Genomic DNA, 23,658 nt, shown 5'->3' on the forward strand with positions numbered 1-23,658 from the left:
CTCTCCCCCGGCCCGGGCCCCCCCCCCCCCCCGGGCACGCCCCCAGCCCACGCCCTGCGCGGACGCTCCTTCCCGCCCCCCCGGGCCACACCCACCCCCCGGTTACTGGCACGCCAGGCCTTCCCCCAGAGCCGAGCCCGTGCCCCAGAGAGCGCTCGCAGGCCCAGCCCCGACGCCAGGCTGCCCGCGGCCGAACCAGCCGGTAGGTGCCTCCCCGGGCCCTGCCCACTGCCCTCGGGCCCCCAGCGGCCCGGCCCCGAGCGCCCGCCCTCCACCCACCGGATCAAAGGGATCAAATCAAAGCCCGGCGACTGCAAGCAGGCGCGGGAGGCAAATCCCGGCCCGCAGGGGGCTCACTCTCCTCCCCCGAACCGGTCCGAAATCCGGAGCCGCCCCGCCGGGCCGGACCTGGGAGAGCCCCGGGGGGGGGGGGCGGGTCAGACTGGGGGTCTCCCTTCCCCCCCGAACCCAAGGGCCACCGGGGAAAGGGGGTGTGTCCCCCCCCCCCTTCCATTTAAGGGCCTGCCTTTCCCACCCGACCCCGGGGCCTGGCCGCCCCCTCCGGATTCCCGCCACCCACGGCCAGGGCCTTCCAACCCCCCAAAAGTCCCAGCCTGGACTGCCCTGGCCCCCCCTCCCGTTTCACCCTCTGGACCCCCCTTTCCCTTTCCCCAGTGCCTCCCCTTCCCCCCCCACCTTTTGCCTTCCCCCCCTCCGGCACGCCCCCGTCTCCGCCGCCCGTCTCTGCTCCCCGGTCCTCCAACCTTGCTCCCTGGCTAGATCGCCGCTCTTCTCAGTCCTCTCCTCGCCACCCCTCAGCTCGTCCAGGCCGGAGCCGCCACCACGGCCGCCGCCGCCGCCATGTTGAATCCCGCACCAACATCCGGGGCTTTTCCCCCTGCCGCCCACCCGTGCCCATGGCAACCGCGGCTGTTCCGGGCGTGAGGCGGGCCGACCCTGAAGACACGCCCACTCGAGAGAACTTCGATTGGCCTCGACCTCCCCCTCCACATGAACTGCCCAATAGATAAGCACCAAAGGCAGATACGGACCAGGGATTGGCCAATTTAGTCGGGGCGTCCTCCGCCCACCTGCGGGCTTCCCAGACACGCTCGGTTCTGAGCAGCCGCTCCCGACGCCGGCGGCCTTAAAGGAGTAGGAGCCAGTTTTCCCGACCCACTCCGGGGGCGAGGACGGGGGCGGGAACGCGATCGCTTTAGGAGGGAAACTTCCTTTAAGCTCCCACCACCTCCGGCCTCTTCCCCCGAGTTGAGGCCACGGAGGCAGGGCCACCGGGCAAAGGACCCAGCCGCCTCCCTCCCATTCCGGCCTCTTTTTCCCTTCCCCTTTGTTTCCCTCTTCTCCTTTCCCAACCTTTCTTCCTCCCTTTTTCTTCCCCCTTTCCCCCTCCTTTCCCCTCCCTTTCTCCCTTTCCCCCTCCTTTTTTTCTTTCCCTTTCTGGGGCTCCCTGGGTTGCCTTTCCTCTCCTTTGGGTCCTTTTTCCCCTCCCTTTCCCCAAGGCTTTTCCCCTCCCTTCCTCCCCCACCCTCCGGGTCCCCTCCCCCTTCCAGGCCGGGGGGGGAAGGTCCGGAGCCTGGGCTGGAAAAGGAAACCCTGGCCCAGCTCTGGGCAGGCCTTCCCGGGGGGTGGTTAACCAGGCCCCTTTCGGGAACCTTCCCGCCCAGCCGGGCCAATAATTTTTAAAAAGCCTTTTTTCCAAGACTAGGCCCAAATTTCACAAGGAAAAGGCCCGCAATCCTTCTGGGTTGGGCAGGCCCTCCCCACCCCCCTCCCGTGGGCCCAAAGGGGTTTGGCCCAAAAAACTTTTTACCCAACGGGGTTAACTTTGTCCGTTCCCGCCGGGGTTTCCCCCTTCCCCCCCCTCCCGGAGCCAGGGAAAAGGGTTTGGGCCCCGGCCTCCAGCCCCCCTCCCAAGGGAGGGCCCCGCCCGTGCCCCCGGCCCCGGTGACCCCCTGGGGCCCGGACCCGGGAGGGGCAGGGGGGAGCCCGGTTTGAACCCAGCCCCAGGCCGACTGGCGGGGATCCCGGGTCTGCCCCGGCCCGCCAACATTAAAAGGGAATATCGGCCTTGGGCCTCCCAGAGCGGGCAAGTGACCGGACAGATGGTTAGAAACCTTCCGAGGCCCCGGGACAAAAGGGTCTGCCTTGGGGAAGCTTCCACTCTTCCGTGAGCAAATGCAAAAGCCAGCAAACGCGTGTTTTCTCTTGGGATGGATGGCGAGAGAGCTTCCAGGCTGAAGATCGCCTGCCCTCAGCTTTCCGGAGCCAGGGCCATTGTTCGGATCGGGCTTTCCCAAGATTAGAAGGAAAGTTTCTGAGCATAGAGAGTGCGATGAGCTGCGTGTTAGATACCTTTTCTCCCACCTGATCACCCTCTTGCCTTTAGAAATGGCATTTTTCTAGCCGTGTAACCCTGGGCAAGTCACTTAACTCCGGTTGCCTCAGGGGGAAAAATGGCATTTTGGGGGTCCTATTGATTTTAATCTAAAGCATTTCAGCTTATGGGATCTATTATTGAGATCTCAAACCCAATATCAAAATATTGAGTATTATTAAATTTTGAACCCAATATTGAAATAGAAAGACTGAGATTATCAATAAATTAGAGGGACACAGGATAGTTTACTCTCAGACCTGTGGAAGAGGAAGGAATTTATGATCAAAGAAGAACTAGAGATCACTATTGACTACAAAATTGAAAATTTTGATTATATCAAACTGAAAAGTTTTTGTACAAACAAAACTAATGCAGGCAAGATTAGAAGGGAAGCAATAAACTGGGAAAACATTTTTACAGTCAAAGGTTCTGATAAAAGTCTCATTTCCAAAATATAGAGAGAATTGACTCTATAAGAAATCAAGCCATTCTCCAATTGATAAATGGTCAAAGGATATGAACAGACAATTCTCAGACTAAGAAATTGAAACTATTTCTAGTCATAAGAAACAATGCTCCAAATCACTATTGATCAGAGAAATGCAAATTAAGACAACTCTGAGATACCACTACACACCTGTCAGATTGGCTAGAATGACAGGGAACGATAACACGGAATGTTGGAGGGAATGTGGGAAATACATTCTTGGTGGAATTGTGAATATATCCAGCTATTCTGGAGAGCAATTTGGAACTATGCTCAAAAAGTTATCAACTGTGCATACCCTTTGATCCAGCAGTGCTACTACTGGGATTATATCCCAAAGAGATTATAAAGAAGGGAAAGGGACCTGTATGTGCAAGAATATTTATGACAGCCCTCTTTGTAGTGGCCAGAAACTGGAAACTGAGTGGATGCCATTCAGTTGGAGAATGGCTGAATAAATTGGGGTATATGAATGTTATGGAATATTATTGTTCTGTAAGAAATGACCAGCAGGAGGATTTCAAAAAGGCCTGGAGAGATTTATGCAACTGATACTGAATGAAATGAGCATGACCAGGAGATCATTATACACACAACAACAATACCATATGATGATCAATGGCCATCCTCAGCAATGAGATGAACCAAAATCAGTCCTAATGGAGCAGTAATGAACTGAACCAGCTACACCCAGTGAAAGAGCTCTGGGGGATGACTATGAACCACTCCTAGAATTCCTTCCCTCTATTTTTGTACACCTGTATTTTTATTTCTTTCACAGGCTAATTGTACACTATTTCAAAGTCCAATTCTTTTTGTACAGCAAAATAACTGTTTGGACATGTATGCATATATTGTATTTAACTTATACTTTAACATATTCAACATGTATTGGTCAACCTCCCATCTGGGGGAGGCGATGAGGGGAAGGAGGGGAAAAATTGGAAGAAAATTTTGGCAATTGGCAATGCTGGAAAATTACCCATGCATAGATCTTGTAAATAAAAAGCTGTAATATAATAATAAAAAAAACCAAAGCGCCAAAGCAAGATTTTCAAATATAGTGGAGCATATTCCCTAATTGTGATGATCTGAAAGGTTTGGGGCCATTTGCTGTATTTCATAAAAGCAATAAAAATGTTTTGCAAATATTGTTTATTTTTTATCATTTTAAAACTTTTGGGGGGGGCAGATACTTCATAATATACATAATATATTCTCATAGATTCACAGAATTTCAGAGTTGAAAGGGACTTCGGTATCCGTCCATTGCAATCCATACATGAAAGGAGGCTCTGCTTTGAGAGAAAATTCATAGTTTATATAAATAAATAAATATTACCTAGACTGGAGATGTATGTTTGGGAGGCTTGAAAGGCACTTACAACATAGCTCACATGCCTCCTCTAGGAAGATTTCCCAATGCTCAGCACATGGAAATGATTAATTATCTGCTGATTGAGTGAACGTGGAGAGAGGCAGCTCCCCATCAATGCCCACGGGCCCCTCTTTGAGCCTCTCCTCTGGGCCCCTCATTTGTTGGTTCGTTCATTCAGCAAACATTTAGCCAGCCCTTCCCTTGTGTCAGGCTCTGAATAAGCACATGAGCTATTTGAATGACACTGATCACAATAAAGCGCATTCCCCAGTGTGATTCATGATTCAAAGAATCAGTTTCCTCCCAGAAGCTCTCGGAGGTAAGGCAGGGATGGATGATCCCTATTTACAGATGTGGGGAAACTGAGGCTTGGGGAAAGAGACCTGGGGTAGAGGAGCAGCTCGGTATAACAGAAAGGTCACCGGGGGGTGAGACTGGAGGAACTCTGAGGGCCATTTCCTAGCCACCGCCAGGCCCAGTCAGAACCAGAGGGAACCTCAGAATTGTCCCGTGGACAGATGGAGATGTTGAGGAGCTCAATCTTGGAGGCTGGGGGATGAGGAAGAGAAAAGGACTCTGGAACCGCCAGACCTTCCGGAGGAGAGGGCACTTCCCATAAATCTTACTTGATTCCTGCTTGTTGTGCAGGTGAGGAAACTGAGGCCCAGAGGGAAGGACCAAGGTGACACAGAAAGCGCACTCTTGCATCATTCTGCTGTTTTACGCCTTCACCAACGGCTCCAATTGGTACCACCGGAGTGCTTCAGATACCTGGTAGGTCTGAGAACGAGGGATGCTGGGGCCGGAAGCCCTCCACCAGGGTCCTTGGGGGAGGGCGGGGCAACGTGGGGAATGGACCCATTTGCTGACCCACTGAACCTCCCTCTGCTAGTGTCAGAGCTGAACTTGGTGGGAAGCAGGCCTGCCCGTCCCACCCTCCGGCTGGGGTAAAAACGGGGAGTTTCTTTCCGGTGAGAATAACTGGATGCTCGCCCTTTGGGCAGAACCTTCTGACCACCTGCTCATACAGCGCTGGAACGGCGCCCCTTCCCTTCGGGGGCTCACGTTCTGTAGATGAATGACATAAAAACGGACTGTCACGATGGTCAGGAGCCATGTCATTGTCCTTGTCTTGGTTGAGAATGGGGGTTGAAAGTCCCAGGTTCGAGTCTTCCCTTAATAAGTCCAAGCTCTATAACTCTGGGCTCCTGGGAAATACTGGAGCAGTTGCTGATCTGATTTATCTGGGCGCAAAGTTTCCTCACCAGAAAAAATCAATGTGCAGGATATAAATGAAGGGTTAAAAAAATGTTCTCAGGGTTCAGGAGAGGAAGAGGAGGGAGAGGAGGGGAAGGGAGAGAATCGGGAAGGGCCCCCTGGAAAAGGAGGCTCCTGGAGCAGAGCCTTAAAGAATGGCCACAGCTCCCACTGGTGGGGTTCGGTATCCCTAACGGTGTGTCACAGAGGCTGGAATGGAGGGGGGCCTGCAGAGGTCTGAATCGGCACCAGGAGCAGGTGCAGAAAGAAGGCAGGAGACTGGAGGTCCCCGAGTTTGAGGTTCATCCTGTGGGCAGTGAGAACACAGAGGATTGACCCCCGACGGGGAGGGCTATGTTCAGAGCGTGAAGGAACTTCCTTTAGCCCCTCAGGACAAGCTGAGGTCCCTTTGGGGATGCTGAAATCCATGACCTTGCAGCAGAAAATGGTGGCAGGCTTTGAGAAGGGTGGGCGGCAGAGCACCCGGCTGAGGTCGGCTCCGTGCGGACACTCCCTCGCTCCCTGTTCCCATCTTGGCTCCCTTGCCGGCTCCCGGCAGCAGGAAGGGGGCCTGCACCCAAAAGCTAGGCTGGGACCCCCTGGTCTTCCCTGCCCTCCGGGGCCCCAGATGCAGAAGAGGACTCCGGCCTCCTGGACGGAGGCCAGGCCTTGTCCACCCTTGAGCCTGGGACCACACTTTGGGCTCTGGAGTTCTCAGAGGTAGGTCCTGCGGCCTCGCTTGGGTCTGACCAGCCACACGTCGTCCACAATCTTCCCGTCCTGAAAGAGAGGGACAACCGGCCTCCAGAAAAGGCCCGACTTCACTCCCCTGCCCCCCGGCACCGGCTGCCTAGCCTGTGAGCTGGCACCTATCTTTCTCCTCGTCCTTCTAGGGGCAGACGGGACCCAGGGGCTGCTGGCCCTCAGTTGTCCCAGCTTCTGGGCGGACGCGGCCTTGGGCTACTGACCTGATCATCAGACACCTGCTGCAAATGGAGGTGGGTGCCGTTGAGAATGTGCAGGCGGGTAAAGCCATACTCCTTCACCCTGATGGCGCTCCAAGGCCTCGGGAAAGGGCTAAAAGGGGTCAGCAGCTCCTCACAGCCCTGCCCAAAGAAAAGGAGGAGGTTTGGTTTTGTAGCAGGCCCTGGCTTGGGATGGCCCCTTCCCCCTGAGCACCACAGACAGCAGCTGCCCTCCCCGGTCCCCTGGAAGCCCCTGCCAGGCCTCTGCTCACAGCAGATCCTGTGATGATGTGAATGGGTCCTCGGGGGTTGGTGTAAGGACTCTCTCGGCTTCCGTTATAGACCTGGGGGGAAAGTCCAGAAAGGGAGGAGGGTCAGGTGAGGAGAAAGACAGCCCCCCCCCCTCCCCTGGAGCAAATTATGGTGAACCTAGGTGTCCACACAAACCACCAGCAATGGTTTCACCCAGTGGTATGCAGGCCATCGTCTAACAACCAGCTCTCCAAACCCTTAGCAACGGACACAGCCAGAGGTGGGCTGGCTAGTATTTAACAATCAGCTCTCCAAATCCCCAGCAATGGACTCAGCTGGTGGGTGTGCTGGCTAGTGTTTAACAATCAGCTCTCCAAATCCCCAGCTACGGACTCAGCTGGTGGGTGTGCTGGCTAGTGTTTAACAATCTGCTCTCCAAATCCCCAGCAATAGGCTCAGTTGGGGGGTATGCTGGCAAATGTTTAACAATTAGCTTTTCAAAACCCTTTTTAAATTTTAACCTGCATTATTTTTTTTTTTAACCTGCATTATTATTAACATTTTCTCCATCAGCAAAATAATAACTCAAACCATGACTTACAGCCATTGCTGATTTCTGAGATATAAATCCACTGAAAATTTAACCATTAACTCTTACCAGCACACGCCTGGGCTGAGCCCACCTTACTCAGCAGAGAAAGCTTGGGGGGGAGGGGGTAAGGGGTAGAGAGCACCAAGCCTTGGACAGAGATGCATCCCCTGATCATTTGCCAGCTGACCATAGCGGGAGGCTTGGGGTTAGGCGCAGGGAAGGCACACTTAGCGGGGCAATGGAGCAAGGGGAGTTAGGGGGGGCTGCCCTGGGGTTGCAGGGCCAGCGAGAGCCCAGCTTAGTCCAGATCCACCCCTCACCTGATAGTCATAGATGGGCCAGAGGCGCTCGTAGGAGTGTTCATGAGCCCACAGCTGCAGGTCAACTCCTGTGGGGGGAACAGCAATCAGCAGGCCCGCCTTTAGCCAGAGGGGGCTAGAGAGCTTGGCCCAATGCACCAGGGTGTTGCCTCCCCTGGGACCCCCCCCCCCCACTAGTGTGCTCTCCCACGCCAAAATTGCTTGCTTAGCCATTTTTGTATATGCTGATCACACTGCCTGGCGCACAGTAGGGATTTAATTATTGCATGCTGATTGAAAAAGGGGGTGGCTACCGTAATTATAGAAGAGATCCTCCAAGCCGTAGCGACCGCCGGAAAGGCCTTTTCTGACCTGGGAGTACAGAAGTGGGGTTTAGGGCAGGACCCCCAGGACCCCCGCGTGTCCCGCCAGCCCACTCCTCTCAGTCAGTCTGAGGATGGCCCTCGCGCCTACTATGCTCTCGTGCCGTGTACAGTCATCCAGGTCGGCGTTGGAGCAGTACATGGGACGGTGCCCCATAGTTATAATCCACGGCCTCATAGCCCGGTTGTTGTTGGCTTTCTGGCGGGAGAAAGGAAGGGCGGCTGTGAGGCTGGGGCTGGGGGAGCCTTCCCAAAGGCCAGCGGGATTTCACTGGCTGGGACTCCCCCATAAGGAGCCCCCACCCCCACCCCCGGGCCACGTATAGGCTCCTGAAAATGTTGCAAGCTGGCTAGCGATGGGGAAAGGGAAGGCAAGAGACGGCCCCAGCCCAGAGACTGCCAGCAACTGCTGCTGGGCCCCTCTGCCCGGGGCCCCCTTCCCCGCTTACCTGCAGATCCCTCTCCAGCCAGCGGAACTGTTTCTGAATCAGGTGGCGTCCATAGTGGACAAAGAAATAGACTTCAGTGGAGAAGGAGATGATGTGGGCAGGCCCTAGGTCCCAGCTGCAGGGGGAAGGAAAAGGAATGGGGGGAGGTAGAAGGCATTGGCGATCAGGCCCAGCCCTGTCCCTCCCCGGTCGGGGCAGCCGGGCCCACAGAGGCCAGCCCAGGGCCCACAGAGACTAGGCTGGGGCCCACAAAGGCCAGCCTGGAACCCACAGGGGCCAGCCTGGGGCCCACAGAGGCCTGGCCAGGGCCCACAGAGGCCAGCCTGGGACACAGAGGCCAGCCTGGGACACAGAGGCCAGCCTGGGACACAGAGGCCAGCCCAGGGCCCACAGAGGCCAGAGGGCCCACAGGGGCCAGGCCAGGGCCTACAGAGGCCAATCTGGGACACAGAGGCCAGGCTGGGGCCCACAGAGGCCTGGCTGGGGCCCACAGGGACCAGCCTGGGGCTCACAGAGCCCTGGCCGGGGCCCACAGAGACCAGCCTAGGGCTCACAGAGGCCTGGCCGGGGCCCACAGGGACCAGCCTGGGACACAGAGGCCAGCCCAGGGACCACAGAGACTAGGCTGGGGCCCACAGGGACCAGCCTGGACCCCACAGAGACTAGGCTGGGGCCCACAAAGGCCAGCCTGGAGCCTACAGAGGCCAGCCCGGGACCCACAGGGACCAGCCTGGGGCTCACAGAGGCCTGGCCGGGACCCACAGGGACCAGCCTGGGGCCCACAGAGGCCAGCCGGGGACGGGACACAGAGGCCAGGCTGGGGCCCACAGAGGCCTGGCCGGGGCCCACAGGGACCAGCCTGGGGCTCACAGAGGCCTGGCCGGGGCCCACAGGGACCAGCCTGGGACACAGAGGCCAGCCCAGGGACCACAGAGACTAGGCTGGGGCCCACAGGGACCAGCCTGGACCCCACAGAGACTAGGCTGGGGCCCACAAAGGCCAGCCTGGAGCCTACAGAGGCCAGCCCGGGGCCCACAGGGACCAGCCTGGGGCTCACAGAGGCCTGGCCGGGACCCACAGGGACCAGCCTGGGGCCCACAGAGGCCAGCCGGGGACACAGAGGCCAGCCCAGGGCCCACAGAGACTAGGCTGGGGCCCACAGGGACCAGCTTGGAACCCACAGAGGCCAGCCCGGGGCCCACAGAGGCCTGGCTGGGGCCCACAGAAGCTAGCTCCAGGGCTCACCTGTACCAAAGTCCTTCGGTGTCCCCCGGCATGCTGAAACGCGCTCGGTAGTTGGAGAAGTTGCTGGGTTGGGAGAGAGGGAGGGAGGTCCCCGTCGGCTGGGTGACGAGAACCAGCAGTGACCCCTCCCCGCCTCCAGCTCCTCAGCCCACCTGCCCGGCCACAGTCGGGAGCCCATCCTGCTGGTCATTGTCTCGGGAGGGAAGAGGCTGAGACTGGAAGGGAGCCTCCAGAGAGCCGTGGTGAGATGAGGCAAGCCCCCATCAGGGAGTCCCGCAAGCCCACCCAGATCCCCCCCAGGGCCCACCCCCTCCTCACTAGCGCTCCTCATGGTTCCCTGGGCACGTCATGTAGGGGACCGAGGCAGCCACTGGCTCGATGAGTCTCATGAAGGTATCCCCCACTCTGGCGTTGTCCTGGTCCATGTTGTAGGCAAAGTCTCCTGGGGGTGGGGGAAGGAGGGAGCAGGGGTGAGGTCCCAGGAGCCTGCGCTGCCCCCGTCCCCTCCTCGGCCATTGCCATCCCTGCCCGTCCGACCCCGTCCCACAGCCTGCCAGCCCCGTCCCATACCCCGCCAGCCCCGTCCAGCCCGGCCCACAGCTCACCCACGTGCAGGATCGCGTCGTACATGCCCTGCTGGGTCTCCCTCCGAAGGCGGGGCAGAGCCTGCGGATTGTCGGCCCCCATATCCCCAAAGACAGCCAGACGGGGGCTCCAGCTGGGCCCAGACTTGAGGGCGCGGAAGCGAAACCTGCGGCTCCAGCCCTGGGCACTGCCGCAGCGGTACACTGGGGGCAGAGCAGGAAGAAGAGAGGGCGCTGGGTCCTGGGCCCTGACCCCTCTTGCCCACATTCCTGCCCAGCTTGGCCAAGGGTGGGGACCCAGCATCCTGCAGCCATTACACAACGCTAATTACAACTGAATTGAATCAGGAGGGAGAGGGGGGAGGGGGTGGGTCAGTCTGTCCCCATTCTTTGCCAGGACTGGTTCTCCTCTCCTGCCTCCTCATCCCCGGACATCCCCTGCGGGAAGCCTGAGCTCCTCAGGGGTCTCTGCCGGCCCCTCCCCGGCCCCTGAACCCCCCTCACCGTACTGGACCCCAGGCAGCAACCCCCGCAGTGTGACGCGGTGCATGTACATCTTCCGTCTCAGGATGCCGCCGTCCACGAAGAGGCTGGAGGAGCCTTGGGCCCGCAGGGGCAGAATGCCCCCAATCTGCAGCCCAAACTGGACCTCCGAGGCCGCTGGCACCCATGTGGTCCACATCACTGTCATACAACCAGGTTCCCCTGCAGGTCGAACGGGGGGAAGGGAAATGGAGCAGGCCCAGAGGTCAGGGGCTCCGGCTCCCAGGCAGGCGGGCTCTGGCCAGACGCGAGGCCGGCTCGGGGGGGGGGGGAGGGGAGGGGGTCCCGGCCACTCACCTGGGTAGGACAAATGTATTTGTTCGGGGATAGCCTTCTGAGACCCTTCAGCCCTTGCACCTCCCAAAAGGAAGACAAAGAGGAGGCAGAACCAGCTGGGGCTGGGGCCGGCAGCCATACTGAAGGAGAAGGGAGCTGGGGGGTGTTGCCAGGTGGGATTCGGCCGGGTCTTTGATCTGGACGCAGGAGAGAAGGAAGGACACTCTCAGGGCCAGCTTGTCCCCCCGCCACCCAGCTCTGCTCTGACTCCCCACCGGCCCTCCTTGAATTTGAACCCTTTCTAGGGCTCCCTAACATATCCCAAGTCCTTCCCTCAGCATCCCTCTTTCTGTCTTGGCCACATTCCCAGACTTCAGGGTCCTTCTTCCATACGTCCTTCCCCGAGATCCTCCAACTATCCCAGGCCCCCTGTTCTCACACAGAGCCTTCCTCCCTTCTCCCATTTCAGGCTCCCACCTCCCCAGCCCTCCCTCCCTATCTCCTCCCTCCCGGCATCCTTCCCCAGCTTCCTCTCCCAAATCAACAGCACCCTTGCCTGAGAACTCCTGGACTCCCTGCCCCATCTCAGGTTCTGCCCTCCCAGAACTAACTAGTCCAGAACTTTTTGGGACCCCCTTCTCTTCTTGTAGAAGGAAGAGGAGAGGCTTGGGTGGGAGGAGGAGGAGCCAAGCAGGAAAGCCTGGAGGTACTGGGAGGTGGCACATGGCTGGCTGTGGAGCCCGGCTGGGGTCCGGCCTAGCCCGGCCTGCTCTTCCTGCCCACCCTCACTTACCCCGCTGGCAGGAGTCACTGTCCGGGCCCAACCTGCCCCAGGCCTCTTTATGGCTGCTGTTCTGGTAGGCCGGGGGTGCAGCTGATAGTACCAGCTGGGCTCTCCAGGGCTTCCAGCCGCCCACGAGCCCATCCCAGCACTGGAAGAAGCCAGGTCTGGGATGATGGGCTCCTCAGACAGCTAAACCCCCAGGTCTCACTGGTCTGGCCGGTTGGGGTAAAGGGGCACGCCCACCCACCCACCCTTGGGGGTGGATCCAAGGGAGGGACCCGAGCCCCAGGAGGTCTGGTGCTCCTGCTGGGGAAGGCTGAAGCTGCTGAGCTTGGGGTGGGGGGGAGCAGAACTTCCCCTAGCTGATTTGCCTAAGGGAAAGATCCCCGCTCCACCCTCATTCCCTGCTAGGAGCCAGAAAAGAAGCAGGAGCCAGGGAAGAAAATCCAGGAGAACTACTCACATCCTTTCCAACACCCTGAAGCCAGAGTAGGTCAGTGGGCCGATTACAGTGTCAGTGTGGGTTAGACCCACCCAGCCCCAGGTGGGGAGAAGGGCGTTAGCTGGGCACAACAGGGAGCCTTTGTGAACCAGGCGTCTGGCCCTAAGTCCGGGCCCCAGATAGAGACTGGAAGATGCGTCCCCCACTCCCAAGCCTGGCTCCATTGTCCCAACTCATCCCAGAAGGATTAGCCAGACTGGGGGGTGACTCATCTCTCTCTCTCGTCCCCCACCCCTCCATCAGTCACTGTGTCACTCATACTTGTAATATCAGAAAGTTGTGACAAGAGGAAGTGCCGATCAGGGGATGCTGCCCGAGAGCAACCCTAGGAGGAGCACTGGATGCTCGCCTCTCAGAGCTGGGCTGGCTTCTGTCCCCGGCCCTCCCCCCAGGGACCGCCAACTCTGATTCCGAGGCCACATTTGGAAGGCCCCTGGGAGCCCACTCCCATGGAGCCCCTTCCTCAGGATCTACCCTCCTGGTCCAGACCTGTGATTTCATCAGGGTGTGGGGAATTCCTGACACAATCAGCCCCCTGGCACTCCTAGGGAACTGCCTGGGACACTAAGCGACGTGACTTGCCCACAGTCACACAGGCAGGATGATTTTTCCTGTAATCATGTATCACACCCGGAACCCCCGTCTTCCTGGACCCGACACCGACTTTCCAGCCTCTTTGGCAGGCAGCCCTTCGGGGGGGGGGGGGGGGGCTTGGGACGTTGGCAAAATATCTGCTGCCTCTCTGGGATAGCCCACGGCATCTCTGGGCACACCCAACTCTACCATGGCACTGGCCTGGGGGGGCTGTGAGCCTGCCCAGTTTGCCACCCCACCCCACCTGCAATCCACACCATGGCAGGGCTTCTGGTCACTCAGTGTCGGTGCTGGTCGGGGGAGTGGCCGAACAGCCATCCTACAACCCTGGCTCCATGGGTGCCCTGACAGGGTCCTGGGTGCTGGTCCCTTGGGGATCCTCCAGTGCTGAGGAGGACAAGGAGAGCCTCCCAGCCCTGCTTCTCTGGCCCCAGGAGTTCTTCTGGGCTTCATTTGTACAACTCAAGCTAACTTTTGGCCGTGTTACCAGCATTTGTAGCGGCTCACAGCAGGGCTCGTCATGAGCGGTCTTACGCACAAGTACTGGGCACTGTGAGGCGGGGGGGACAGCCTGGGAATTCTGGAGTCAGCCCAAGAGCTCAGATTCCGTCCCTTGTGCTGACCTGCGCGGGCTCGGGCTGGTCGTTCCCCTTTCGGAGCCTTGGCTCCCTTAGCTACACAGTGAGGGAGTGGGCCAGTGGAAGTGTTTGTGGCGATGGGGGAGAGGGCCTCCAGGAAGGCCCCGGGATCTCCAGGCTGTCCTCGGTGCTGGAGAAGGGAGACTAAGGATGCTCAGGACGTACAGGGAAAGACGCTGGATTCAAAGGCACCTTTGTGAGCTTGGGGGAGTTATGACCCCTAAATCTCTCCTATAAATGCCCCAAAGGCCCTTACGGCTATGGACCTGTGGCCCATGATCCATGGCATGGAGGGGACAAGCAGGGCTCCCGCTGTACAGCCTTTTTCTTCTGTAGATTTAATGGCCCGACCCCCTGAGAACTGAAGAGTCACTTAATTTGTTAGGGTTCTTACTAGAGGCTAAGTCAGTGGGAGTGACAGAGACAATAGTTATCTCACTTAGCATGGGTCAGGATGATTGATTTAGTCTTACAAGGAGGCACCATGGGGAAACCGACCTCCTCTAGGACATGTGGACAGTTTGCAGACAGTGACTAGAGAAACATTCGTGGAGTGTTTGCAGCATGTTGTTAACTTGGCTGGGCCTGACACAAGTGGGATGATATTAATATGGCCCCCAAAGCCGAGCCAAGCAAAAGCCCGGCCGCAGCTCACATCCACATGCTGGGCCGAGGGTTCGGAGCGTCCCCGAGCCTGTCTCCAGGCAGAGGTTCTGCCCCGATCGGGCCCCATCTGGAACGCGCCGATGCATTCTTTGCAGGGCCGTTCCCCGGCAGCGTGGGTCCGACGGGGACCTCCCAAAGCAGCTCCCCCCGTGGAGGGAAGTGGGAGCGTGTGGTCTTCGGAAGGCCCAGAGGACCACAGTGGCTGCTGGCAGGCTTCTGAGGGGCTGCGGGCGGGGGTGGGGGGTTAGAAGCCAACAGTTGGTCCTCAGCTGCAAGAGAGGGAGGTCGAGCTCTCTGGCAATGGGCCGGGCCCAGGGAGCCGTCCATCACGGGGATCACTCACACCTTCGGCACCGCTGTGTCATGAGCTTCTTGGGAGCGAGGAGGCAGGGCCGTTTGTCTATCTGCCCCTTGGCACCCGCCAGCACTCCCAGCAGCCCTTAGTCCTCCCCAAGAGCTCTGTTCGTTCTCCTTGGAGTCTGATGGTGAGCTCCTTGAGGGCAATAACCGTGGATTTCCTTTTCTCTGTATCCCCGGTACTTAGTACCTCACACAGGGCTGGCCTGCAGTCAGAAATTCAGATCCCAGCTTCAGAGACCAGCTATGAGACGCTGGACCAACTACATAACCGCTGCCCACCTCAGTTTCCCCATCTGTAAAATGGGGATAACGACAACACCTACCTCCCAAGGTGGTGGGGCTCAAACGAGTTGACTGTGAGGGGCTTAGCCCATGCCTGGTGCACAGTAGGCACAATGCGGACGTTAGCTATTAGGAGCTTTCATGCCCTGGATTCCAGGTCCGGACCGTGGCGCGGTAGGCACGCGTTTTGGTGTTAAAAGCGGTGACTGCGTCTGGCCCCGTTCGCTGCGTTCTGGGCTCAGCTTGATGGGGGGGGGGGGAACAGTCTCCGCTCGGCCCCCAGCTCCCTTTTCCTGTCCGGTTTCTTGCAGGGTGGGGTCCACAGCTCCCTGGGCCGTCCCCCAGCACCACCGGCCGCCCTGAGCTCTGGACCTGTAAGTCCCGGTGGCCCGAGGAGGGCTGCTCAGCAGTAGGGACACGGTGATAAGAATGAGGAGCAAGTGGGGAGAAGGGAATGCCCCCCCTGGGGATGATGGCTGCAGCCAGGAGCTAGAGGCAGCATGAGGCCTGGGGAGGACCCCCAGGGGAAGGGGCTCGGCAGGTGACTGAGCCATCTCCTCGCCTCCTGGTCCCTGAGCGGTGCTTTGTCTTCCCAGGGGACCAGCCTGGGCTCGGCTCCTGGGCCAGAGCCAGAGACTGGGCCGGCCGTGGACCTGAGCTCCCTGCCCCTGGAAGTGTGGCTGCAAATTCTGATCCACGTGCCCCCCCGGACGCTGGTGACCCGATGCCGGGCCGTGTGCCATCAGTGGCGGGCACTGGTGGATGGACCAATACTATGGCGCCTTCTCTGGGCCCAGGCCAAGGATGCTCCAAGCCAGGCGCTACTTGTGGCCACTCACTGCTACCCTCCTGCCCCCAAGCCCTGCTCCTGGGCCCGCCTGGGCATCCTGCAGCCCCTGGCTCGGAACCTGCTGCGGAACACCTGCGGGGAAGGTGAGTGGGCTCTGAGGGAGCGGCCCCCACATGGGGAATGGGGTGGGGGTCCCAGCTTCTGCAAACCTCCCCCCACCCAACACACACACACGCCTTCTTGGTGCCCACAGAGGGGTTCCGGAAATGGAAAGTGAAAGATGGCGGACACGGCTGGAAAGTGGAACAGAATTTGAGGCCCGTGCCCGGGGCCCCGGCCCAGACCTGCTTTGCGTCTTCCTTCAGGTGAGTTCCCCACGAGTCCCACCCCCTTCAACGATCCCTCTGGGGAACAGCAGCTGTCACTAGGGCTCCCTCCCCAGGTGGTGCCAGAAGTGGCAGGTCGTGAACCTTCTTGCCCAGGGGCTGTGGCCGGAGCTGCTGGACGACCCCCGCACAGAGATCCACATCAGTGATTGGTGAGTCTCCCCCCCCACAGGCGGGGGATCAATCTTGGTGTGGGGGGTGTCGGTCACAGACTGCCCTGTGGGGTTCTCCCCTTCCCTACAGGTGGGGCGCCCGAAGCGACTCGGCGGCCAGTAGGCTCCCGTCCAGACCGGTGGCGGCCAGGGCCACCGTCCTTAGGGAGTTTGATGCAGGCCGAGCCTATCCCCTGCCCCAATGACAACCCCTACCTGCAGGTGCGCACTCAGAGCAGGGGAGGGGGCAGGGAAAGGAGGTGGGGAAGGAAGGAAAAATGGGAGGAAAGGAAGGAGGCAAGGGGGAAAAGGGAAAACAAAGGAAACAGGGAAGGGGCGGAAAAAGGGACAAAAGGGCCAGCAGAAGGGACAGGGGGGGCCGGGGACCCGGGGGCCCCAACCCCCCTCCCCCCGGTCTTCCCTCCCTTCACCAACCTTCCCCAAAGGGAGCCCTTCGTTCTTTAAGGCACTTGGAAAAAACCCCAGGGGGGGATAAGGGGGAAATTGCGGGGGTTAATTTAGGGGGGCCCTCGGGACCCGGGAAAGTTAAATTTCCCGATTGCCCCTCTCCCCCCATCAAAAAATTGCCCCAAAGGGAGGCCCTTTGGGGGTTTTTCTAGGAATTGGGAAAGCCCAGACCAAAGAAAGGTTAAAGGTTGGAGGAAAATTTAACCGGGTTGAATTTAGGGAAGGGCCTCCGGGCCCAGGAACCTTTTAAATTATTATAAATTAAGGGCACTCACCCCAAAAATTGGAAATTTTGTTACCCCCTTCTTTTGGGCCCATTTGGGATTTTGTTTGAGTTTAATTGGGTTTTTTCTTTGGAAGGGCACCCTCCCGGCCCTGGGCCCCAGTTTTTAACCGGCTCCTTGGTTTCAACCCAGCCTTCCTTTTCTTCCACTTTGCCCCCAGGGGATTTCCTTTTAAGCTTTTATTGAAAGGAGACACAATGCAGCCAGTATTGAAATGGGCCACAGCAGCCGGAGAACAGAGCGGCCTTTCAGAAGTCAGGTTTCAGGGGACACCAGACACAGACAGGCCTCCTGTCTCCAGATCATGCCCTCTGACCTCAGGGATCCCTGGGGCTCTTTCCCAAGCGTCTCTCCTTTCTCCACACTCCCTTACTTGGTCAGACCCGACCTCTCGGGAATTCACTGCCAAGCCGAGAGCTCCCGAGTCTCCCTTTTCTGCCCCAGACTCCCCACTGACCCATAAGCCGTAGCTCCAGCTGTCAGGCTGGTGAATAGTCTGCAAACGGGACCTGTCCCTTTTCCCCCAGCCCCTTCCCTCTCACCGGAGAGGTAGCACCTCCTCCCGGTCCCGCCGTCTCCCCCATCATGTCTCTGTTGGCACTGCCAGGGCCCGGTGCTGCCCCCACCACCCCAGGCCAGGATCATCCCTATCCCTTCTCCAATCACTGATGGGATTGTCCCACCTCAGCTCTCCCTGGGTGGCTCCCTGTCACCTCCAAGATCCTCTGCTTGGCATTCAAAGCCCCTCCTAACTTTCATTCCCCCCAGGCCTAGGGCGTTTCAGCCAGCCCCATACTCTCCTCCTCCTCCCCTCCGATCTAGAATCCCACTTTCCATGGGAGCCTCCCCCCCATTCCCTCTCCAAGGCTTTCCTATTTATCCTGCACAAACTTGCTTGCTTGGATCTCCTGTTAGACATGAGCTCCGGGGGGGAGGGGGGGCAAGGCCGGATGGATTGAGATGCCCCAAGCTGCTCATGCGCAGGGATGCTTTGTCCCCTCATCTCCATCCCCACCTGCCCAGCTGAGCCTGGGAAACAGCAGAAGGCTGAGCCTGGGAGCCCGAGGGGAAGGGCTCCCATCTGGGAGCTTTCAGAGGCCGGGCTGGCCATGACAGAGCAGGGGTGACAGGGACTTCTGGAAAGTCCCAACGGGAGCCCATTGGGTAAGACGGGAGGGACACAGCTTGGGGGCAAGGGCAAAGGTGTGGGCCGGACCAGGAAAGGGCTGTAGAAACCTTCTGGAGGATGGCAAGGTGCCAGGAGGAATCAGGAAGTTTGGAAAGGGGGAGACAAGCTGTTGATGGCACCTTTCCGAGCCTGCTCTTCCTACGCGCCCATCCCACACCAGGCAGCCCATCCCTGAGCTGTCCCCAGGGACACCCACAGCCCTCAGCTGGTCGGGGCCGGGGGCAGCCCCAGCAGGAGGAAGTGGGGAGTGCTCTGGGGCGAGGTTGGAGTTCTGTGGGCCCGACGCCAGGAGGACGTGGGATACCCTTCCTCCAGGTGACCCCAGACGCTCTGGGCCCCGCACCCCTGGGCCCCCCTCTTCTCCAAACTGCCCATCCTTCCAAGGTCGAGCCTTCCTGGGCCAAGCCCAGCTCTCCACCCTCTGAATCCAGACTTGGGCCCCAGCCCCTCACTGAGCTCCAGCAGAAGCCAGGATCTCACTCCCCTGGTAAGTGGGGGCTGCTGGTCCTCTTGCTCCCCTCACACCCCCATCCAGCCTGAAAGCCCCCTCTCTCTGGGCCTCAGTGCTCCTCACCTGTAAAATGGGGGCAGCGCCTGCCCGGCCCCCGGCCCAGGGAGAGCGCGGGGGCAGAAGGAAAGAGAAGCACACACAAGGAGGGTCGTACAGTGGTGTTATTTGCCCCCCCCCGGCCCCTACCGCTTCTTCTTCTGCACATGACCGCAGTCATGCTTGCCCCGCACCACCTTGAGCTTGATGCCGGGCAGGTCCTGTGTGCGGCCCCCGTGCACCAGCACCACGTGGTGCTCCTGCAGCCCGTGGCCCTCACCGGGGATGAAGCAGACGGCTTCGCGGCCCGTGCTCAGGCGCACACGGCAGCACTTGCGGTTGGCCGAGTTGGGCTTCTTGGGCTTGCGGATCATGGTCTTCAGCACCACAGCCTTGAGCTGGGGGCAGCCGTTCATGGGACCGGGGCCGGCCACGGGCCACTTGGGGCGGCCCTGCCGGTGCATCTGGTTGAGTGTGGCCATGGGTCGCTGCTGGTTCCACTGCATCTCCAGGGCCAGGCCGAGAGCTGGTGCAGGAGAAGGGGGAGGGAGATCTGAGTGAGCCCCGAGCCCCCATTCTGTCCCCCAGCCTAACCCCCCCCTCGCCGTCCCTCCCCGCCCCAAGGGGAGCCTGTTAAACCCTGGCGCTGGCTCCTGCTCCTCCGCCCCCAAGTTCCCCTTCGTTAAAGCTCTGCCCTTGGGACACAGAACCAACCTCCCACTCAGGGACCTGGCAAAGGGGCCTCAGAGATGAGTCAGAGAGTCTGACCCTCTGCTTTGACTCTCTATTACGGGCTCAATCAACAAACAGGAACAAAAGAGAGGCCTGCATGGAATTGTGGCCTCCGGCTACATGTGATGGGTGTGGAGTGACACACACAAGTGGGGAATAATTTATACAGCGGCTGGAGCAGCAAAAAGGATGATGGGCAATGACTCCAGAACTCCTGGCTTTTTAAGTCAGAGTCCCCCCCTCCTCTGGGCTCTGGGTGGGCCGATACCTGGCCAACATCCCTTCAGTTAAGCTTACTGGTGATGCAGGAGGGATGCTGGGGACTGGGAGAGCTGTGGGAAGGGGAAGTAGCGAGAGCACAAGACACATTTTAATAATGCAGAGGGAAATGCAAGCAGGGCAACTTTGTTACTGCCGGGTTAAATGTGTGGTTTGCTTTTAAAAAACAAACAAGATCTGTATTTTACAACTGGGGCACAGAAGCTCAGGGGTGGGTTGCCTGAGGTCTCACAGATAGCGACAAAGCCAGGATTCAAACCCTGAATTACAGATCCAGCCTTCTTCCTACCGGGCCATGCTTGGGCTTGGAGAATCAATCACGTCAGAGGATTGGGGCTCAAATCCCACTATTTACTACTTATCTGACCTGGAACAAGTATCCAGTCTCAGTTTCCTCATCTGGAAGATGAGGGAAAGGATGAGACAAAGCGTCCTGAGAGGCCCCGGGCTCTCCACCCAGGATCCAAGCTGCCTCTGCTCTCTGTCCCAGTGGGCAGCCCCCTCTAGCCCACTTCCCTCGCACAGCAGCCTCTTGGACCTTTCCGAGCCAGTTTAGATGAGATCAGAATCTGGGATCAGCTAAAACGCAGCTCCGACAGAACATTCTAAGCCAGGGGTCCTCAAACTACGGCCCGCGGGCCAGATGCAGCAGCCGAGGATGATTATCCCCCTCCCCCAGGGCCATGAAGTATCTTTATTTAAAGGCCCACAAAACAAAGTGTTTGTTTTTACTATAGTCCGGCCCTCCCACAGTCTGAGGGACAGTGACCTGGCCCCCTGTTTAAAAAGTTTGAGGACCCCTGTCATCCAAGCCCTTCAGTCTGGCCATTTCCAGCCCCCTGGCCACACCTGCAGCTTTCCGCCAGCCCAGGCTGCTCCTCGTCATCTGGCTTCCAGCCTTTAGGAAGTTTTCTCTAAACCAGGAAAACATTCTTTGGCCTCCCACCTCCTCTGGGGAACACTCCCTCACTCATGGGAGGAGATCCTACCCACTGTCAAAAGTGGGGATTATTTCATTCTTTATATTTGTACTGGGAAGACACCCAGTTTCAGACTTGTACCAATGTGTGCCATTAGGTGAGTTAATTTCCTCAACTGTAAAACACATGACACAGTCTCAACTGGGCTCTCCCTGCTGCCAGGTAACCTTACTCTGTCTCCCCAACCATCTCACTCTCCCATTCTCCAGGGCGGTTCTTCCAAACCGTTTCATCACCCCCCCCCCCCCAATCTCCCAAGGTTCCCTCTGCCCCTCATCATCTAAGTGGAAAACCTCATCTCTTGTTTTACAGAAAAAACTCAGGCCGTTTGCTGTGAGCGCCCTCTTTCCCCTTTTCCCTTCTCTCCTATCACTGGGGTGTCTTCTGCCCCTCTCTCCTTCCCCTGCCTCATACGATGAAGAGGCCTCCCTCCCCTCCCCCCTACCAAGGCCAACCTATTACTTGTCCTCAAGATCCCATCCCATCCCATCTCCCTGGGCAGACGGAGCCCGAGCCCCTCCGTCTGAGACCGTCCTGTCTCCCAAGCACCATCATCCTCCCTCACTTATCTTCAATCCCTCCCTGTCTGCTGGCTCCTTGCCTCCTGCCTACAAACATGCCCATGTCTCCCCAAACCGGAAAAATCCCTCATCCGACTCTTCTGTCCCTGCCAACTACGGCTCTCTCTCTCTCCTGCCGTTTGCAGTTGAGCTTCTCCCTAACAGGAGAATCCGTTTCTTCTCCTCCCTCTCTTCTCAGGCCCTTACAGTCCAGCCGGCCTCTCTGGCTTCTTTTAAGTCCCAACCCACATGTCCCCATCGACATGAGTGCCTCACATCTTTAACTGTTTCCCATGGATCCTTCCCACACTTTGCTGTGCATTTATTGGCTGATTTCTCGTGCTCTCCATTTGATTTTCAGTTCCCTGGGAGTGAGAACCGTCTCTTGCCTCTTTCTGAACCCTTAGAGCTTAGCTGTGACCGGTACATGTCGGAGGCTTAATAAATGGTGCTTGACAACAATATTTGCAAACAGCCCTTTGCCTGCACCTTAGTAGGAAGTTTGCAAAAGCTCATTCCCTTCCTGTCTGTCCTTTTCTTATGACCCGTACAAAAGCTACCGGCACCTTCCAAACGATACTTTTTTCCCTGAGGCAGTTGGGGTTCAGTGACTTGCCCAGGGTCACCCAGTCGGGATGTGTCAAGTGTCCGAGGGCAGATTTGAACTCGGCCTCCTGACTTCTCTACCCCCTGCGCCCCTGAGCTGCCCCAAACTATACTTTTAAACACGTGCTGGGGCCAGAGAGCTGGATACAGATGAGACCCGGCTCTGCCACTTGTGTCTGTGGGTGTCAGGCCTCTGGAGCTCTGGTTCCTCGTTGGTTTAGCGAGGACTTAGAGCTGCAGGAAAAAACTAAAGTGGGAGCAGCCTCTGTCCTCCTAATGCTTAAGTTCTGTTGGGGACGTGACCCTTTGGGGGGGGGGGGGACACCTGGGGGCACTTTCTTTTCGGAGCAGTGGAGAGCCACGGAGAAGCAAGGATGGAGGGAGGTTCCAGATCCTCAAGGCAGGTCTGGGGGAAAAGAGAGGCCCAGGCCTCTCAGCACCCGCTGCCCTTTCCCTCTTCCCTACAAGTGCCTACCCCGGCCAAGGGAAGAGTGCAAACGGCTGAAGAGGCTGCAGAGTGCCATCCTGACCTTCGGGCGCTTTCCGCAGGACCTACGGAGAGAGAGTAGAAGCGGGCTAGAGGAGCCCGGGCTCCTGCGCCCACCCAGACCCGTTCCCACCCGGGAAATGCGGCCCAGGGCTGCCCACAGGAAGTCCCGCCCCCAAGTGAAACTGACCAGGCTCCCAAGGATGCTCCTGCCCCCCCTCCACCAGGGAAGTCCTTCTTGCAGTCTAATCACAGGCCCAGGGCTGCCCACAGGAAGTCCCGCCCCCAGGTGAAACTGACCAGGCTCCCAAGGATGCTCCTGCCCCACCTCCACCAGGGAAGTCCTTCTTGCAGTCTAATCACAGGCCCAGGGCTGCCCACAGGAAGTCCCGCCCCCAGGTGAAACTGACCAGGCTCCCAAGGGTGCTTGTCCCCCCTCCACCAGGGAAGTCCTTCTTGCAGTCTAATCACAGGCCCAGGGCTGCCCACAGGAAGTCCCGCCCCCAGGTGAAACTGACCAGGCTCCCAAGGGTGCTCCTGCCCCGCCTCCACCAGGGAAGTCCTTCTTGCAGTCTAATCACAGGCCCAGGGCTGCCCACAGGAAGTCCCGCCCCCAGGTGAAACTGACCAGGCTCCCAAGGGTGCTCCTGCCCCGCCTCCACCAGGGAAGTCCTTCTTGCAGTCTAATCACAGGCCCAGGGCTGCCCACAGGAAGTCCCGCCCCCAGGTGAAACTGACCAGGCTCCCAAGGATGCTCCTGCCCCACCTCCACCAGGGAAGTCCTTCTTGCAGTCTAATCACAGGCCCAGGGCTGCCCACAGGAAGTCCCGCCCCCAGGTGAAACTGACCAGGCTCCCAAGGGTGCTCCTGTCCCCCCTCCACCAGGGAAGTCCTTCTTGCAGTCTAATCACAGGCCCAGGGCTGCCCACAGGAAGTCCCGCCCCCAGGTGAAACTGACCAGGCTCCCAAGGGTGCTCCTGCCCCTCCCGAGCAGTCCTCTCAGTCGTCTAGCCGCAGGCCACGGGGTTGCACCCAAAGTCCCTTCCCAAGCCTGGGTCGCCCGGAGCAGGAGCCCAGCGGTCCCCGGAGCTGCCCGCTCTCACCGTCGGAAGCAGGGTCAGATCAACAAGTCTTCCGGATCCTCCAGGAGCCCATTGGCTAGTTGCGATGGAACACAGAAATGAGCCAGCGATTAGACGGGAAGGTTGTCAATCTGTCTTGTTGGGCTCATTTGATTGGACACCATCAGGCGCCGTCTCTAAAG

General features: G+C 58.7%; 3 protein-coding genes across 9 annotated transcripts; 1 reads left to right on the top strand and 2 right to left on the bottom strand.

Annotated features, from left to right (window-relative positions):
- Positions 1-5,034: 5,034 nt before the first annotated feature.
- On the bottom strand, positions 5,035-12,624 carry ACP7 (acid phosphatase 7, tartrate resistant (putative)). Its single transcript, XM_031963127.1, has 13 exons — positions 11,902-12,624; positions 11,130-11,305; positions 10,794-10,994; positions 10,311-10,493; positions 10,024-10,147; positions 9,706-9,768; positions 8,461-8,575; positions 8,103-8,210; positions 7,943-8,000; positions 7,650-7,717; positions 6,758-6,829; positions 6,489-6,626; positions 5,035-6,300 (listed from the first exon to the last, which is right to left on the bottom strand). Exons 2-13 carry the CDS (start codon positions 11,245-11,247, stop codon positions 6,235-6,237), a joined length of 1,314 nt encoding a protein of 437 aa, XP_031818987.1. The 5' UTR covers positions 11,248-11,305; positions 11,902-12,624; the 3' UTR covers positions 5,035-6,234.
- Positions 12,625-14,539: 1,915 nt separating this feature from the next.
- Positions 14,540-18,628, top strand: LOC100918797 (F-box only protein 27). The gene is given in 8 exon segments (XM_031961612.1): positions 14,540-14,777; positions 15,246-15,308; positions 15,531-15,867; positions 15,978-16,089; positions 16,167-16,262; positions 16,354-16,437; positions 16,439-16,522; positions 18,364-18,628. Coding segments are annotated over 8 exon segments (1,044 nt in total). The 5' UTR covers positions 14,540-14,774.
- A 229-nt stretch (positions 18,629-18,857) lies between these two features.
- On the bottom strand, positions 18,858-23,614 carry MRPS12 (mitochondrial ribosomal protein S12). Of its 7 annotated transcripts, none has more exons than XM_031963135.1 (3): positions 23,498-23,614; positions 22,383-22,459; positions 18,858-19,276 (listed from the first exon to the last, which is right to left on the bottom strand). In XM_031963135.1, the coding sequence occupies exons 2-3, from the start codon at positions 22,429-22,431 to the stop codon at positions 18,897-18,899; spliced, it is 429 nt and encodes a 142-aa protein (XP_031818995.1). In that variant the 5' UTR covers positions 22,432-22,459; positions 23,498-23,614; the 3' UTR covers positions 18,858-18,896. The 7 variants fall into 7 exon arrangements, with proteins under 7 accessions (XP_031818995.1, XP_031818991.1, XP_023355743.1 ...); XM_031963131.1 differs by having other exon boundaries at positions 23,353-23,605; XM_023499975.2 differs by lacking the exon at positions 23,498-23,614 and adding an exon at positions 23,243-23,337.
- Positions 23,615-23,658: the final 44 nt, after the last annotated feature.

Source organism: Sarcophilus harrisii, chromosome 3 (assembly GCF_902635505.1).
Source record: "Sarcophilus harrisii chromosome 3, mSarHar1.11, whole genome shotgun sequence".
NCBI lineage: Eukaryota > Metazoa > Chordata > Mammalia > Dasyuromorphia > Dasyuridae > Sarcophilus > Sarcophilus harrisii.